The sequence below is a fragment of the Pyxicephalus adspersus genome, chromosome 1, assembly GCF_032062135.1.
Source record: "Pyxicephalus adspersus chromosome 1, UCB_Pads_2.0, whole genome shotgun sequence".
Lineage (NCBI taxonomy): Eukaryota > Metazoa > Chordata > Amphibia > Anura > Pyxicephalidae > Pyxicephalus > Pyxicephalus adspersus.
Genome location: NC_092858.1, coordinates 68,591,276 through 68,609,927, shown reverse-complemented (window position 1 = coordinate 68,609,927; position 18,652 = coordinate 68,591,276). Strand labels below are relative to the sequence as shown.

The 18,652-nt window shown below is 36.7% G+C and overlaps 1 protein-coding gene across 1 annotated transcript in view; it reads left to right on the top strand.

Moving 5' to 3' along the window:
- Window positions 1–18,652, top strand: part of CRACDL (CRACD like) — a 44,020-nt gene that overhangs the window by 11,637 nt on the left and 13,731 nt on the right. The window contains exons 2-3 of the mRNA XM_072413216.1: window positions 15,601–15,674; window positions 18,481–18,649. Of these exons, the coding sequence (XP_072269317.1) occupies window positions 15,623–15,674; window positions 18,481–18,649 (221 nt within the window). The 5' untranslated portion in view covers window positions 15,601–15,622. The remainder of the gene's footprint in view (window positions 1–15,600; window positions 15,675–18,480; window positions 18,650–18,652) is intronic.

The following is an 18,652-nucleotide window of genomic DNA, read 5'->3' as shown; positions in this document are numbered from 1 at the left end:
CCATTGACCACTAAGCTTATATACTGTTAGTTGTGGATAATTATAACAGGGGTTTCCTAAGACCTGAAAGTAATTTCAAGAGTTACCCTATATTGGTTTTCTTATATCATATATCTCAGCTCATCTCATTTATCCTTACGCTTTATCCTTATGCTTAAGTAACAAGCTTTTGTACTGTTGCTTTATGTTGCTGGGCAATAGCTTCTGCTAACAATATTTAAGAACTGTAGTTGTGTACACCTGGATCCTTTGTTCTGATGGTAGTAATGCATGTCCGGTGTTAGTGGAGCAGTAAACCTTTCCATGTTTGTTGCTGTGCATTGCGTTAGACCAACCCATTCAATTAAACTTGTTGCCTAATGCAGTATATAACTGGGTGTTGCCATGTGTGCTATAGGGCACTGGTAAGGTGTGTTTAGGGTGCCATTAACAATGAATGAAAACACATAGTTTAACTAAATACACTATTGTTAAAGAGCCCTGAGGGCAGTAGCATTGCCAAGATGGTAGTTTACTTGGGGTACCCCAGGTACAAGGAAAAAAGAATATAGAAGCTTACAAAACATGCCATGAAAAAGGTAGAGAATGTCCAAAGTATAGGCATTTTCTAAAGGAATAATTTAAAAATTCCTTGTAAATGACCCACAAAGTAGCAAAGCTATTCCTTTTACTGTGTAGCTTCCCTCATGCAGTCACAAAGCCCCATGAGACTTTTTACCAAAATCACAGAGCTCCATTAGACTTTCCCATGCAGTCATGAAATCCCATAATTTCCCCATAACTATGACCTTCTCATGCAAACTCATTGCCTCTCAAAGACTATACACCCCAGAATCATGAATGTAGACACACACCTTCCTACCAAACCCTTTGTAACATCTGTAGGCCTCCAAAAATGGCGTACTTCTTTCTTTTTAGAATCCCTTAATAATAAAACAAGTACTTACTTTTAAAGTTAATATCAACTGTATAAAACAAAAGGATCTCCAGGTGTCTGAATGTAATATAAGCTTGCTTTCCCACCAGAGTGCTTTATTATGCAACAACTAACTTTAATTAGAGGATCAGTAATTTGTCCACTTTGATCACTTTTCACTATTAATCAGTAACAATGTCATTAGTGATGGATGGAGGGGGTAACTGTTTACATAAAATAGAACTCCACAGGTTTTCGATCTATGCCAGTTATTTATTAGCTTCTGGACATAGGCTGTTACTCATGTGCACCCATCCTTGACTGCCTACATAGCCTTAGGTAATATTGTGCACTCGATTTGTACAAATGTAAATATAGCTTGGGTAGGGTAAGCATTAAAACGTATTCCTAATGTAAAAAAACATAAAACTTTGTTTACAACTTTTAGTCAACTTATCCCACCCCCTTAGGGGTCGGCAAACGTTTTGGACTACTAGGCCATTTCAGGAGGTCAGGAAGGCACACTAGGCCAGAAGCAAACAAGGTGTCTAAGGAAAGGCTTTTCCAACCGTGACTGCAAGAGAGCAGCTTCAGTCTTCTGCTGATGCGTGGTGTAGTCTCTGTACGTGTTCGCGTGCTTGGCATCGAAATGCCCCTTGAGATTCCACTGCTTGAAAGTGCTGTTGGTGTGGTTGCACACTAAACACAGGGCTATGTTGATACGTTGGATGAAGAATAATTTGCCAGTCTATTCGGGGTTGAAGGCACGATGTTTGAGGTCAACCTTCTGAAGACTGGTAGCTGCACTTTGCGGTGAACCCGATGATATCGTGGGAACTCGCGATAGTGCGACAATTCAATTAGGCTGGATCCAACAATAAATAACTAGGGGGGGCGTTAGGCCGGACTGGAATATAGGCTGAGCCATATCCGGCCTAAAGGTCTACCTCTGTCTGCCTACTTCTGTCTTAGACTGAATGAAGTAGGTTTAAGAGCAGTCCTTCTGACTTAAATCCTATGTACCAAATGCTACAAAAACATTCTAGCCACCATGACATGAATAAGGCCATAATGCTATAGCTTTTCCTGCTAAATCCATCAAAGTCAATTTATAGCCTAACCTAAGAAAATCGAATGGCAGCAGGTTGCCTAAGGGCACAAAGAAAGCCTGGCTAGCCTACTAGGTATACTGTATCCAATGTTAAACTAAATGTTCTTTGTATAATTTCAGGAACTTCTAACAGCTGCCTGTTTGAAAATATTGTAGCAATAGTTGGAACAATCCCCAAATGCTGATCTCTTGGTTAAGAGTTTAGTATCAATAGCTGCTGTATTTACTACTCCAGCATTATGGGAAACATCCTCTGGAAGATCTATTTTCTGTGTAGTGAAAAAAGACATCATAGATAACACTGAGGAAATTAATTTTACAAAACAACCAATAAAATACCCATTGAGAAACTTAAAAACAGTCACCTAGAAACCATCCTTTAGTTTAGTGGCTACGCTGAGGTTCAGTGCCTGCCTACTGGTAACACTTAACTCGTCATGGTTCAATAATTACTTGATATTCCAAACCTAAGAAGTACATTTCAGATTGCTTTCACATTCAAAGCATTCGACCACCCAAAACATGCCAGAAGGTTGACTTGTGTCAGGTGACCTAAGCTTTAAAATCCTTAGGTCCAACTAACCCAATAGCAAGCTATGATCCACATTGTGGAGACAGCAGCATAACGATTAGAAGGTAGATCTGAAAATTTACAGGTAAATCTAGCTGTAGGAATATCTGACCTGACCCTTTATTTGTATAAATAGTAGCAAACATATTAACTGCAAAAGCATATTCTCATGTTTAAATATGAAAACTATATCAAGCTTGTAAAATATTAGAGCTGATACTACGGGTGGTAGAAGTTAAGTGTTTGCAAATGGCAAAAGGTGGGCATAGTGATGTATTGGGTGATGATTAACTGACACATGCTACCAGCAATATTAAGAAACAAAACAATATTATAAACACTGAGATAAATCTTACAACTCTTTGCAGGTGGAAGCAAACCACCTTAGGCAATATTTCAAAAGCTGGCAAGGCAATCTGGCATTTCATATAATTCCTTTTTCACCCTCCCTTTGCTTAGCTTAGGCTACAAGGTATTCTGTTGTATAGTGAGCTGTAATTACATATTGGGTGGGGACCTCTCTGACTGATAGCTCTTGATATTCATTCTACCCAGGAAAGTGTCACTGCCATTGAATGTTACAACAAAAGTAACCTAGTTTTTAACCTTTGATTTTAACCGCTGGCGAATTGCAGTTTATTTTTCTGCAAGTAAGTACAGTATTGGTAGAAGCTGTTATTTCTTTTTTTTACAGTTATACTTTATTGTGATTACTTAAATTGCAGAGATTGACTAGAGATTAAATTAGGAATTGATTAGGTTTTATCCATTGACATGTATATTAGGTAGTGTGCTCTAGTGATATGCAAAATCTTTGTGAGATAATGAGTTTTCACAAAAAATTAATGAAAATACAGTGTACCTTTTTTTTAAGAAAACAAAGATTTTCATTATATAAAAGTTTTGATATAGCAGGGAAACTCATTTCAATGCTGCTCTTTGTTTTTTTATGTTAGTTGCAAAGTCACTGAACATAGTATTGTTACCAAAACTGCTCCTTGGGGGTGTTTTAGGGAACTGTTTGAACAAATCTTAAGTGGAAAAGAAAATTAAAACGTGCTGGCTTGAAAAACATGTTTTACCAACTATACTTTTGTTTTATTTGTGGAAAAACTACAAGATGTGTTTTGTATTTTTCCATGTGGTCAGTTACTAGTAAGTTGGCGGAGGAGTCTTGCATCCGCAATTCTAAGGTTACTCTAGAAACATTAGATTTAGTATGCAAGCATCTGGAGATTGAGAATGCATAGAACCGATACACATTAAATGTGTCTGCCAGAGTAATATTATAAAAAAGAACTCTATACTGTACTGTTTTTTCCTACACTACCTAAGTTCTCAATATCAGGAGTCCCCAAGCCCTGGTCCATCTGACAGGTGGGCCACGGCTCAGGCCAGTGCAACCCCCAAGCGGGGTCAGGAGAAGGACCAGTTAGAGCCGCGGAGCATGTCTCCTGTACGGACTGCAGGCTCAGGCTGGAGGGCGGGTTGTGTCTTTGGACACAGTCCGCCCACTTTCCCATAGCAGGCTTAGACCAGCGATGGGAGAGTGGGTGGGTTCGGGCATTTTGACTTCACTCTGGGGGAAGTTTCTTGCCCCTTGAGTGACAAATGGCACCCGCGCATGCACTGTCTGCAGTCAGTGCATTTAATGGTCTGCAAGCTAGAAAAGGTTGGGGACCAGTACTCTATATGTTCTGTTCTCTATAATATAGATTCCTTGGGATAACACGGGTAGTGTACACAGGACACAAGACATCTAATTTTGATCTACACCTTAGAGAGCTGAATGTAATGTTATGTGTATGTGTGTGGCCATAAATTTATAGTCTGTCCAATGGGCCTGATTTATCAAAGCTCTCCAAGACTGGAGAAGATAAACTATCATGGGAGAATCTGGAATGTGTCTAGTTCAGGATTGAAAACATTTGCCAAATGATAGCAAATGATTTTAGGAAATCCATTCCAGGCTTCCCAAGTTCTTGGAGAGCTTTAATAAATCAGGCCCGGTATTTAAAATTTGATTTGAAATGAAATCTTTGCACTAATCAAACACCTATAACAAAACTAAACAAAAACAAGTCCAGTTGAATGTGACAAACTACTGCTTTACATACACTTTTACTGATCATTTAGAACTGGGGTCATGGGTGTAATTCTTAAAATAAATACTATCTAAATGCAGTTTTTTTTCCCAGGGTACTTTAGGGTTTCTCCTTAACCCAAAAACATGGCAGATCACCGGACTTCTAATAAAATTGGTACTATATTTGTATATGTGTACTGCAATCTGTCAGACTGGTAGTGATATGAACGGTATTGTGCTATCCTGAAAGCTCTGCATATTATGCCATTGCCGCATGAGTACTGGAAATACAAAGTCCATAGCTTAGGGGATATTGTGATTGTGTGAAAGAAGCTGTGCAGTGTTACTGGCTGGATGTTTGGGTCCATTTATAGACTCCAGTTTAGGAATAAAACAATAAGCCAGACATTCCTTTCTGCTTCACAAATCCCACAGACTTTAGAACTGGCTCTGCTCTGTCTTCAGCTGCCTAGTTTGACCTCTGTTTTTTGTTTATTCTTTTCTACCACATCAGAGAGTGTACTCGCTCTATGCTGGGCAATTTCACCACTTTTCCATCTTTATATACAAAGTGTGACCCGTGCCAGAATCTGTATCTAAATTATGAGAAATCACAAAGGCAATGTTTGACATCATCTTATTTAATTTTAATTTTAATCCTATTTTATAGATAACTATAAATATGTTCAATACACAAAAATGACATCTACCAGTTACATACTTAAAATTGCTGCAGAAATGTGAATTTTACCCCAAAGGTTTGTCCAGCTCTAGGTGTATTTAGCTTGACTGCAGCATGGAATAATAGTGAATAGTATAACTATGGTGTCAGCATGGGTTTTGTTTAGACTAGGGTGATGTCAGTAAGGAATGTGGGTTATCTCCAGGTTAACATAATTGTGCTTTGGCAACTCCAGTTCATTTCAGAACTGTTTCTGCAAGAAAAGTTGGTATTTCCCCAAGGATGAACTGGGATCAGGACAGTTGAAGCACAGGTGAAGTTTAGTATTTCAATATTGATATTTAAGTATTACATAAATTCAAATTAGTTTGATATCAAAGCACTTTCTCTAAATTACCGGAACCCCCCGGAGCTTTTTCCTAGTGTACCTCTTTTCTGGTTGTGTCACCCATTCTGTCATCACTTTCTGGTTTTTGACTCAGTGGAGAACTTAAATCATATATTCACTTATGCTGCTTTATCTGTTACAGAGGATCTAGAACCATCTATATTTTATTTTGTGTGTGTTAAATGCAACACACGTACGTATTACCTCTCAAAGAGATCTTTTAAGGCAGTAGTCCCCACCCTTTTGCAGCTCGTGGACCACTGAATCTACAGACCTTTTCAGACCCACGGACCACTAAATTTACTGATTCCAGACCACGCATGCATGCATGGGGAGCCGGGTGCCACTCAAATGGGAAGAAACTTTTCCCTGTGTGACGTCATAATGCCAGAACCTGCCCACTTTCCCATTGCAGTTCTGAGCCTGTGATGAGTGGGAGGGCAGGTTGTGTCCAGAGACATAACTCGCCCACCACCCTAAGCCAGTGATCTGTACAAGGGACGTGGTCCACGGGGGAGGGGGGGGGGAATGCACTGTCCAGAGCCGCGGACCACTGCTGGTCTCCGTGCTCTCGTGGCCCACCTGTCAGACGCCTGCCTCCCACCAGGGGTTGGGGACCTCTGTTTTAAGATACTTGATGTTTAGACATTATCCAGGGTATACACTTCTCTCTAGAATAAGATGTTTGCTCTGGGATGATGCAATCATATAAATTCCATTGCCTGCACAAATATATTTATGATCATGGAAGTGTGTACACTATGAGAATCTTCACACAATAACTTATGTTATAATTACTCCAGTTATCCAATAAAGTGACATACAAATTCTTGTTTATCATGTATGTATTAAATTAAGTAAATATCCACATATTAGAAAATGAATTAAAAAATAGAAAAGTATTCCAACAGTTACTACCAGCCAACTTTTTTTCCTTTTGGAAAAAATTACCCCTGCTCTATAGAACTGTACACAAAACGCTGAAACGCAAAAACTGTACACAAAAAAAAATGCTAACTAGAGATATTCTGCACAATATATGTGTTACATTATTGATTACGTTAGTAACTTAGATATTCTATTAAAAACAGCATTGTTCTTCAGAAAGACATCTGTTTTTAAAACTATTTAGTTTAACACAGAGCGAGAGTATAACAGGAAACAGTAACATAGTATCATATTCTCCACAGTCATAGCAATTGTTAGAGAGATGGCTTATTCTTGGCAAGGGGATAATATTGGTATAGATGAAGGAGAAGAGCGACAAGGTTTTCTAATAGTACGTCCTCCAAGGGCTGCATTACCAAGGACACACTGTGTCTGTTAGTTTATTTGCCTTGCCATGACTAGTAATAAATATTCACAGGAGATCAGATTACACATGTTGAAAGCAAGTAACATGGCTGATACACAGGAGACTTGTTATCATTAATTATATTTATAAAAAAAACCTCACTAATTTCCCGAAGTAAGATAAAAGACCAGCTGCCACTATCTTAGTATTAAGGAAGTAACAAAAAAAAACAAAACATTGTAATAAATTTAAAAAAGCTCTCCAAGAATTGGAATGATAGACTATCATGGGAGAATCTGAGCGAGTCAGCAATCCTGGAATGAATTTCTCAGAAAGGAATTTGCTAATAATTGGCAAATGTTTCCAGTCTAGGCTGGAATTATTTTACAATGTGAAGAAAACTGTATTGGCACAGCTGTACTATGTGCATTCCATAGAAGTAGCATGTTAAAACTCTTAAAGTCATTTTTGCTTTTAAATCTGTAGCTAATAATGAAATTGTACCTGACAAATCTGTTATGAACTACTTTTTTTTATGAATTCCTTGTTATCACTCATTATCTCATTCTTCCAGCTGTCTTCTTGCATTGCCACCATACCATATGAGTACTACAAGTGTAAAGCCAAAAATTGCCACCTTTATTAAATCCTACCTTTATTGGAGAAGCTTAAAAGAAACAGCACCATGCAAGTTGTTTCAAACTTGTTTCAAACAGAAAAATCTATTCTAATTTTAATTATAGTACAAAAGCCAACCTGAACATTATCCTAAGAGTATTTGAAAATATTTAATCTTAAGGGACCATAGAATTGAAGATTCCCGTACAATGCTGGGATGACATATTCGATCATGGACATTCCCTGTTGAAATGGCCTTAATCATTAATGTGATTAAAATTTATTGATATATTATGTTTTTTTAATAAATTCCTATTTAGCCTATTTATATGTTATTACTAGGGTTGTACCTATAGGATTATCAGTTCTGTGCTCTCTTATGCTGCCATTTTGGGTTTTTCTAAATACTCTAATATATATTAAGTATAATTGTAGTAATAATATATAAACCCAGGTGAATAATTTTGTACTATGCTTGAAAAAGTAATTTCCTGGTCTATAATGGATTGCATTGTGGCGTTGCACTAAAGTTGATCAAATAGGTACAGATTTTACAATATTTGCAGAGTGTAGGACGTACCAGTAGGAAACCAGGCTGGAGATTCAAATGCTTGTAGACAAGTAGTAGCTGTAAAGAGACTGCAGCAGATCAACAGTACTACGATGTAAACAAAGAAAAGTTGAAAACAGATTTTATTTGAAAAAATAGCACTAGATGATGACACACTAGACGCTAGCAAACTAAATGTCATTCATTTGGGGCTGATATCTGCTTAATTCTTTCTTATTTTCCCTGTTATTGGAATAAATAGAAAAACTAGATTGTGTGTAGTACATCCTATTTCAAATGAGGTTATTTGGACTCTCCGGTCAGCTTGTGCCTTACTAAGCCTCTTTTGCTGAGGTTTGGAAAAACTGGGCCAGGATTAACGATGAATTGAGGTCCAGCTCATTTTAAATCTTTGAATGTCCATACTTTGGCTGACATCCCAGATGCTACTGTACATTCCAACTTCCTTTTGTTAGCTGAGTAAAAGAGTTAGTTACATGTTACATGATCCTAGATAGAACTGTTCAAGCTACAGTGAAAAGCAGCTAAAAAGACACTGCATGGCTCTACATTTACTGTAGGTCTTTTTTGTGACTTCTACCTCCAAAATATTATATGTCTTTAATGTTGGTGATTCCTATTATCTTGTGTTTGCTAAATTATTCATTTTCCTTACACAAACAATCTTAGGAGGTTATTAGACTGTTCAACAGAACTTACTATCCATACAGGCCCAGGATTATATATAACCATTGTATACTTTATAACCAATAAAAAAATTTGGGTTTTCAAATATGGTTTTCTTAACATTCTTCTTTGCCATAAGTAATATTAATTTTTTTCCACAGGTCTGTTAATTGTTTTTTTCCTAGATAATTTTTCACTTGAATAAAAACTAATTGGGAGACATCTGAAAGTGATGCCGTAGATTACTTCTTGTACAATAGAATGTCTCCAGATCCTCCAGGGTTCTCAATATTCTTGTCTACATTGACATTTAGGTTCAAATATATTCTAAAGCTGGACTAAGGTCCCAAAGGTGGGCCAGGTTTGTTATTCCAGCCAACAGATCAGAGAATTAGGATGTCAAGAGAATACTAATAATGCTATCTAATCACATTTATTGGTCCAATTGGTTAAATTGGCCATAAGATTAAGAGATCACGGGACTCACAGAATACAAAATTTGTACATAAAATATCATATTTCACCTTTTTGTTTGCTTTGTTTTTCTAATTGGCCATTAGCCACCTAAAACCATAGCTGTGTTTGTGTCTGTGTCTGTCTTTTGTTTATCTCAGTAGAGACTTTTTTGAGAGCCAACAAGCTGTTCCTAAACAACACCAGTCTGCTTTTGAATTCAGGTCACAGTCTTCTTGTTACCTAGCAATGCCATAATGGCAGTCCACACCTCTATTAATCATCTATGTAAGGGTGTGAAAACTTTTATATATGACATTCTATATTTTGTAAGGCAGTGCAAAGAGTGATAACAATGTGATAAGTGCTGAATCATATTTCAGTTTACTGTAACTGAATATGTGCAATTGATTTCTGGTTGTTCTAGTTTACTTTACTTTGCACTACTTTAATAATTCAGTTTGACCATGCACACAATGGGGTTGAATACTTTACTAGTGATGTTCACTTAGTAAAATAGTTTATCCCCTTGCAAGCGATATTTCCCTTAGCTAAATAAATGAGATGAAGCTCTGTTGACATTCACCATTCAATCATGTACAAAATTCTGTTTTGTTTTAGATTTCTTACCAAATGATTAGGGATTTATTGAAAAGTAAACTTATCTAACATAATTTGTCTTGCTAAGTGAACATTCTATATTCCCTTAGTAAAATAGCCCTAATTTAAAAAAATAATAGTAAAAATATATTTCAGCACCACTGCACTGACAATAAGGCACTATAGTATTTTTCCAAGCTAGGTTATGTTGTTATATCTCCCTATCTGGCCAGTCACACCAATTTGCCAGGGGCAATCAGTATAACTGAAAAGGGGTGGAGAATCAGCACCGTGGTTGCTACTGATCCTCAAATTCAATAATCATCTGCAGGTAGTCCCCGGGTTACATACGAGATAGGGACAGTAGGTTTGTTCTTAAGTTGAATTTGTATGCAAGTCGGAACATGTACATTATTTTATAAATTCAATTAGAACAGATGTTTATCTCAATATATTATTAGGCAGTGAGGTGTCAGTTACTGTATAAAATCCTCACTGTGAAAAAAAGAAAACTTTATGGAGCCTAGGCATTCATTAACTTTTGGAGCAAGCTGTGCTTTGATATGCTAAATGAAACAACTGCAGAGTTTGTCTTGGTCATTAAAGAGTTACAAGATATTACAGATCAACTCAGCTCTTAAGATCACCCACAACCTCAGCTGCGTTTAGCAAAAGATTTCTTCTGCAAGTCTTGCAAACCGCCCCCCTCCAAGCCTCTGTCCTGCACACAAGCGAGCAGGGAAACCCTGTTTGTATCTAGGAGTCATCCGTATGTCGGATGTTCTTAACCCAGGAACTACCTGTACTTTACATTCAATGTGTTCCTCTACAGATGACTGAGGTGGTATAAGGCACGAGTACAATGCTCATATAACTGTGCTAATAGCTCATCAGTGAGAGGTTTCACTGAAACACTTAGAGGAACACATGCATACATTGAAGTAGTTAATTGTAATATCATGGGCACACTGTTTTAAAGTTTGTTGTATTTGTAAATGAAATTGTTCGTAAAAAGATAAAATCTTTTTTAAATATGTGTAGTATCTTGAAAGTCTAATTCTCTTGTCCTGTTGTATAAAATGTATAAATTAGGTACATGAACTAAAGACTCAAATAAATGTGTTATTTTTTAAACCAAAATCAAGAAGCCGTATATGAAAAATGAAGTATAGCATATAATTACAAAGCTTTTAGAACCAGCAGCAATAACAAAGTAATTGTTCTCTCTATGACATTATCAGTCTACATCATTGTGGATGAATTTTGGCTTCCTCCTCTTTTCAACATTGTTTCAGTTCATTAAGGTTTGTGGGTATTTGTTCATGTACAGCTCTCTTAAGGTTCTGCCACAGCATTTTGATTGGATTGATGTCTGAACTTTGACTGGGCCATTGCCACACCCCTATTCATTTTTTTTATTAGCCATTCTGTTGTAGATCTGCTGGTGTGATTGGGACCATTGTCCTGTTGCATGACCCAATTTTTACACAAGATTTAGCTGATGGCCTCACATTTAACTCCAGAATATTTTGGTATACAAATGAGTTCTTTGTCAGCACAATGACTGCAAGGTGCCCTGGTTCAGTGTCTGCAAATCAATTCCAAATATGATATGAGGTGTTTGTGCTGATATGTTGTGTTTGGTTTTCCCCAAATATTGTGCTGTGCATTATGGCCAAAACTCTCCAGTGTGGTCTCCTCTGTCCAAAGGACAATATTCCAGAAATCTTGTGGTTTGTTTAGATCCAACTTTGCAAACTTTAACTGTGTTGCCATGTGATTTGTAGGGAGAAGAATGTTTCTCTTGGTAACCCTTCTACACAAGCCATTCTTGTTCAGTTTTTTCTAATTGTACTCTCATGAACATTACTATTTAACAGGCTAGCTGAGGCCTGTGGAGTTTGAGATGGAGCTCTTGGGTTTTTTGCATTTTCTCTGAGCATTGCACAGTCTGACCTTTGAGTTGAATTTGCTGGGATGTCAACTCCTGAGATTAGCAACTGTCCTAAATTTTTCTCATTTGTAAATAATCTTTCTCACTGCTAAGTCTCAAAACGCTCTTCAACTGGTTTGGAAATGCCTTCATAACCCTTTCTAGATTGATGAGCAGCAACAATTGCTTTTTTCCGAGATTATTGCTGATGTCTTTTCACCTTCGCGTTGTGTTAGCACACACCTGAATGCTGCACTTCAGCAAACTGCCAAAACTTCTGCTTTTATAGAGGTGGTCACAGTTGCTGATGATGAGTTAATCAAGTACATCAATTAGAAGCACCTAGCTGCTATTTACCTTCTTAATTCCTATGGAAGTAGTAAGGGTTTACTTATTTTTATACACTCTTCTGATTAAGTCTTTGTTAAATAAGTAATGACACAGTGTAATATGTCATAGGTTGTTGTTCATCTGAAGTTGCACTAATCTAATTTTAAGATTTGCTAAAGACCAGGTGACTTTTTATTATGTCCCGATACTCAAAACCTTAGAACTGAAAGAGGGTGTAATTTATTTTTTACATGACTGTATTCTGAGAACTGAGGGTAAGCTTTTGTATCATAGCATTTGTTCTTTTTTATCTTTCTCCTCTAATGTCAGGCTGGCAGGGCATATCAGTTACCTTTCCATTGCTTGTGTTGCTTGGCAGCATTCCCCATGTTTGTCTATGGGCCTTTGTGTCAGGGCAGCAGCATAGCACGGCATTGTTCCTGGAAAAAATCTTAACTCGGAAAATAAACGTTTATTATGCCTATAGAGGACAGTTGTTGGATCATGTACAATACTTCTTTCTTGGATGTTTTTTTTTTTAACAGACTTATCCACATCCATTTCCATGGATCACTGTTTTTTTCCGTTTTTCTACTCAAGTGCCCTCTGGGTCTCTCTGATGTCCAATTTCGCTTTCCTTTAGATTTAACATACCAAATTAGTGTTCTTTTTATAAACTAAGCTATGGTGTCCACCTGTTAGGATGTGGCTTAGCACACCTGTGTGTCTGTGCGCTAGTGTGCATTCTGATTAGTTCAATCCCCTTTAATGGCAAACACATAAGAGACCCCGAAGAGAATTATTCTATTAGTGGGTTGATGCCCAGGTTGCCAAGCCATTTATGATAAATACATAAATTATAGAAATGTGGAAGAAGAACAGCTTTTTCAGGCAACATAAATTCATAAGAATTTTATAGGTAGGTATATTCAACAGTACAGTAAGAAGCAAAGCTGGTGTAATTGTAGACAGATTTCTGCTCTAATAAATTGTGTAAAAAGTGCATATGAATCTAGACAAAACTCAACTGAGTGATAAATATAGAAGGATTTCCAAACATGTTAAATCAGAATTAAACACTAAGTAAATCAAACTGTCTCTGAGCCCGACGCGTTTCGCTCTAATGCTTCATCAGAGGACTGATAAGAGACTTTAGCTAGATTTGTGGCTAAAAAAGCACATAGAAGAGATATGTCAAACATTAAATAACAAGATAATTCATCAATAGGTATGATAATATACTGCAAAAAGCACAAAAGAAATCGTAAAATCCAGCTCACAGACGATTACATACTGTGTTAAGTGTAACATATGATATAGCACACATAGAAGGATGCAACAAATAAAATTGCAACTATGTCTGATGTACTGAATAAAGCAAAAATTAAAACACAGGTAATATTATTATGTAATTAGTAATTACATAATAAAACTATCTGTGTTTGAATTTTTGTTTTTTCACTATATGTAATGTTTTTAACTTAGATGGAAAAATGATGGAAAAAGCAAAATATCTTCTAGGATTTTTAAGAACAAAGGTTTTCTATGAGACATCTCATGTACTATATAAGAACCAGAGTATAATCAAGTTGTCCTGTTGTTAAAGCAGTGCCAGAGGTGTGATGTTTTAGTGCAGGCAATAAAATGACAATCTGTAAAATGCTGAGCTTTGTAAATGGAGCCTGAAGGTATTTCAGTTATCTAAAGCACTTCAAAATATGCAGCTATCAGACCCAGCATAACTCAGGTTTATATTTGGCTAAAGAAAGTTCTGCATAACTATTACAATTCCTTTTTTACCAGTGTGACTGCATTTAAGTTCTTTATTTTTTTTTATTTAGCACATATACTAAGACACATAAAAGAATTATGAACAGAATAAGTTGTAATTTGTCAAATGTTATTGTATTGCATTTAGGTAGGTACAAATGATGATGATTATTATAAATAATAATAATAATAATAATAATAATAAATAGGATTTGTATAGCGCCAACATATTATACAGTGCTGTACATGAAATAGGGACAAATGAATATATAGTCATATATATTTGAAGTAAATGGATTTCAACTGCCTTTATTAAACAAAAGATAATTCGTTTCGCCAAAGTAAGCTCTAGAAAAGGAAACTCAAAATGAATAGGTTGCATGGCATCATGTTTTAGTGCGTTTTATATTCTTACTTACTTCTTAGTAAATGAGCTCCTACAGATGGACATATCAATAGCCCAGCACCATGAAATTGACTAATAAGTGTGTTATAGATGATCCAAATGCTAACAAGTAATAAGTATAAATCATCATCATCACATCATCTTTATATTAAGGCATTGTTTTAGCATGTTACTTTACATTAACACACATTTTAAGAGCAGAGTGAATAGCTGAAGTGTCAGGGTCATGGTAATCCCTGTGGAGGTAATCTAAGCGTTACTTGGCAATTGTTATTTGTGACTTAAATAACAAAAGAGATATTCCTCTGTGTAGAGAAAGCAGAGTAGGTCATGGTCATAGCACAGCATGACACAACATAAAAACAGAGGTGACACAGGTGGCATGGCTGATGTAAAGCAAGGAATGACTGTCACATCATCAAACATTGGGACACGTAATGATTTCTTAGGCAATTCCGTTTATTTTGTGTGAAGATAAGCTTCTGCACCTAATATTCTGAGCATTTTATTATAAAATGACTTGTTATAATTCTAGTGGACACTATGGATGAGATCTCTACACTGGAACTCTAATATGAGTATCTCACTTTTCCTGTTCAATATTTCAGTACGCCTATAATGTATACATTTTTGGTTGATGCTGGGTTTAAAACCACATGGCAGTCTTTAAATATCCCATTTGAGATTTGAAATATTTGAAAGGGTGTTCCTGTTATTAAAATCTATTTGTTATTTTGGGAAATGCAACAACAAGAATACACAATACACAAAGGAGCTGCCAACATTTCCTGGAGGAAAGGAACAGATTCTGGAATTTTGGCACGGAGATATCATGTTGCCATATTAGAACTTTAAATCTGACTCAACTCATCACTGTAACTTTACGGTGGATATACACATTTATGTACATTGTACAGTATTGAAATATACAGGAGGAAAGTATAGCTGTAGCAAATGAAGGTAAATTCTAAGATCTAGTGTGGAGGGGCAGAGCTCAGAAGAATTTTACTGCTGCCCTCCTGTAAAGTCAGCATGAACCCAAAGATGATCAATTCCACGGAAATGTCAATACTAAGATGGCTGACCCTTAAATAAATCTTTACATTCAATTACAGTTAAAGCTACAGTTCCACTGTTAAAATTACATACATTTTTGATTCATGGCCTTTGTATTTTATTTCTAAAACACTGATTTTTTTTTACAGGTCTTTTTGTTAATTTGTATCAATGATGGATTCTAAAGTAAGAGAAGGAGAAAGCCTTGTAGATGATAATTCAGGTAAGTGAATCTGCATGATTGCCTTATGTGTGATTGTTGAATGATGGCCATGTGATCTGCCATATGAACACTAGGTGGTAGCACAGAGCTACATTTCATCTACACTGCCTGGAGTACTCTGCAGCATCTGAAATAAAATAGAGATTTAAATCACATTTAGAGACTCTACTTATATTTTTGATGTATTTTGTTAGCTTTATATATTAAACCTGAATTTATATAGGATGTTTATATTTACAAGCCCAGTCTGAGTAAAAAACAGGCGTTCAACATGTCTGCTCAGGACTTTATTAAACAGAGATGCACTGTATGGTGGTCTGTGGAATGTGGCCCAAGGGAATTTAGAAGTGATGGTGTCTTCTTAAAGCAGAACTATACTCACTCAACATTCAGCAATATCACGTCTTTCTTCCACTCTTTGGTTTAGGATTTTCCGCAATAATTGAACTACAATAATTGATACATTGGTATCAATAACTTCCAATACATGAGCTTCTTCCTATAGTATGGCTCTACTGCAATAGGAGCCTCACCTAATGTAATGGAGACAAGCATGTTGTACTTGGCTTGTAAGGCTCAGTCTGCAGTCTAGTTACACATTCCTTGATAAGGCTCCACCATCACTTCTTTAATAGTCCCAGCAAACTCTGTAGTGCTTCTGGGTTCAGGGAACAATTGACCTCTCACATCATACTATGCTTAGTCGTAGTGGTCAATCACTAGGCCAAAACAATATCATGTAGCACTCACCCCCATAACTAACACCAATAGGCTTATTCTGTAAAAGAGGTCTAGGGATTTATTACATTTCTGAAACAAATGGAGAGAGGAACGATTGCAGGATGTCCCATGGCTACGTGATTCATGTTCCAGAGGGATAAACATGCCCAGTCCCCTAAAAGCCCTCTATATACGTTTTCCTTCATCTTCCTGATTTCGGGGAGGGGGCTTTATTGCATCAGAACTTTATTCCATCCTGGTTGGTGGTTCTTCTAAACTCCCATGATTGTACATTAGTCTTATCCACAGAGGGCAGTCCATTCCTTGCTGATCCGAGCCCCTGCTGGCAGATCTTCTTCCCTAGGTGGGTGATTAACTCTTACTTGACTACGTGGGGCACAGACCCAGACCCAGCAGGGCACATAACACTTTCTCTTCACCAGAACCATGGCTTAACACCCATTCCCTGGGAATTTCCAGATATTTGACCTTGGGTAAAAGTCTGCCTTAAAGACACCAATTTTACTTATTAGTCATAGGGAAAAGTTACTCCTTTAACTCTACACAGGGAGACCTTTCCATTAAATGGAAGAATCAGCCAGTCAAAGCCATTAATATTTCCAGATACAAATGAAGCCAATAAACATGATCCAACAGACTACCATATATTAGCAGAGAATTTCCAGCTTGAACTAGGGACACTTCCTCAGATAAAGTCTCTACAATCACGTGGCCCTATACAGGGGGTCCCATAACCCGGGGTTGTTGTCATCAGCTATGTAGGAGTTAGGAACAACTGGTGGAAGCACTGTGAGAATTATTGGATTGCAGGGTTGGTTTTAAAATAAGTTGAAAAAAGTGTCAGGGGCCAATGCAAGTACTAGTTGTATTCACAGATACTTTATTATTGAGGATTTAATAGGTGCATAAATTCACTTAGTGATGTTTTTACATCAGTTTCCAATATTGACTTGAATTAACTAAAATATGTAACAATACCCTTAGCAGTCAAATGTAACCCAATATTTTATAAATTGTACTAAGAAATGACAGCTGGTTTATATGTAAGAAGTTGTGGTGCAGATCTTTGTTTCCTTAGTGACAAACATCTATTATTGTACACACCTATGTCCACTTATTGCACTGGAATAAGTCACAGGAAACACACCTACGTTTCAGAGTTCAAATACCTGTACAGACAGTAAGTCCTGCAGCATTTTCCCTTACATGGTCATGGAATTCCTCTGTGACCTAGAATTTGCCTGTAATCTGCAATACAGAGCACAATGTGATATCTAATTAGGACAAGAGAGACATGACCTCGCTAAATACAGTTACACAATAACAGGACAGGATACTGATTTGTTTTATCAGTTATTAGTATAAATCATTGATAGCTATACTTACCTATTTGTTCATTTAGCATATTGTTATATAGTTGAGGCCAGAACTCTGTTTGGGTTCACCAGTTAACATTAAAATATCAAGATAGGTTTAAGGGGCATTTTATGAGATGCAGAGGCACCTGTGAAAAAATCTAGCAACTGTGTATATATGAAATCAGTAATCTAACCCTATAACAGGTCATAATGTATGCATTAATGTGATTTACATTGAAATGCATTTTATATACCAAGCATAGCCACTTTGCATTCTGGATATATCTATTGTTTTTTTAACGTAACACATCAGGGTCTATTTCTAAAGTGGTGAATCTGACATTCACAGAACATTCTTTGATGGAGAATTAATTACTGGTACTGAAATACATGAACCTGTAAGATTCTCCACCAGAGAATATTTCAGTGAATATCAGATTCACTGCCCATTGATATGCACTGGTGTTTTTAAACCTTTCTCTTGCCCTTACTCCAATACTACAAATGTATTGCATCAAAGTGTATTGATTCATAAATACTGAATAAGCCTCGATGTTCAGAAGAAGAATTCTTACCAAGTTTAACAATGAAAGACAAAAAGCAGATACTTGCAAATAGGTGCACACAAAATCTATATTTAGATGAACATTAATGCCTGAATTTATTTATTCATTTAACTTATGACCTGCCCTGTTTGATTTTTCCAGCCAAAAAAAAGTTTAAATTCAAGTCTTTTAAAAAATTCTTTGGACTAAAGAAGAGGAAAGAAACACTGCCTTCTTTGGGCAGTAGTGGGCTGAAGCAGAGCCAATCTGCAAGCGATGTCACCGTCCCTGACACTGGGAACACAGATTATGATTCTGAGGATGACATTGAGTA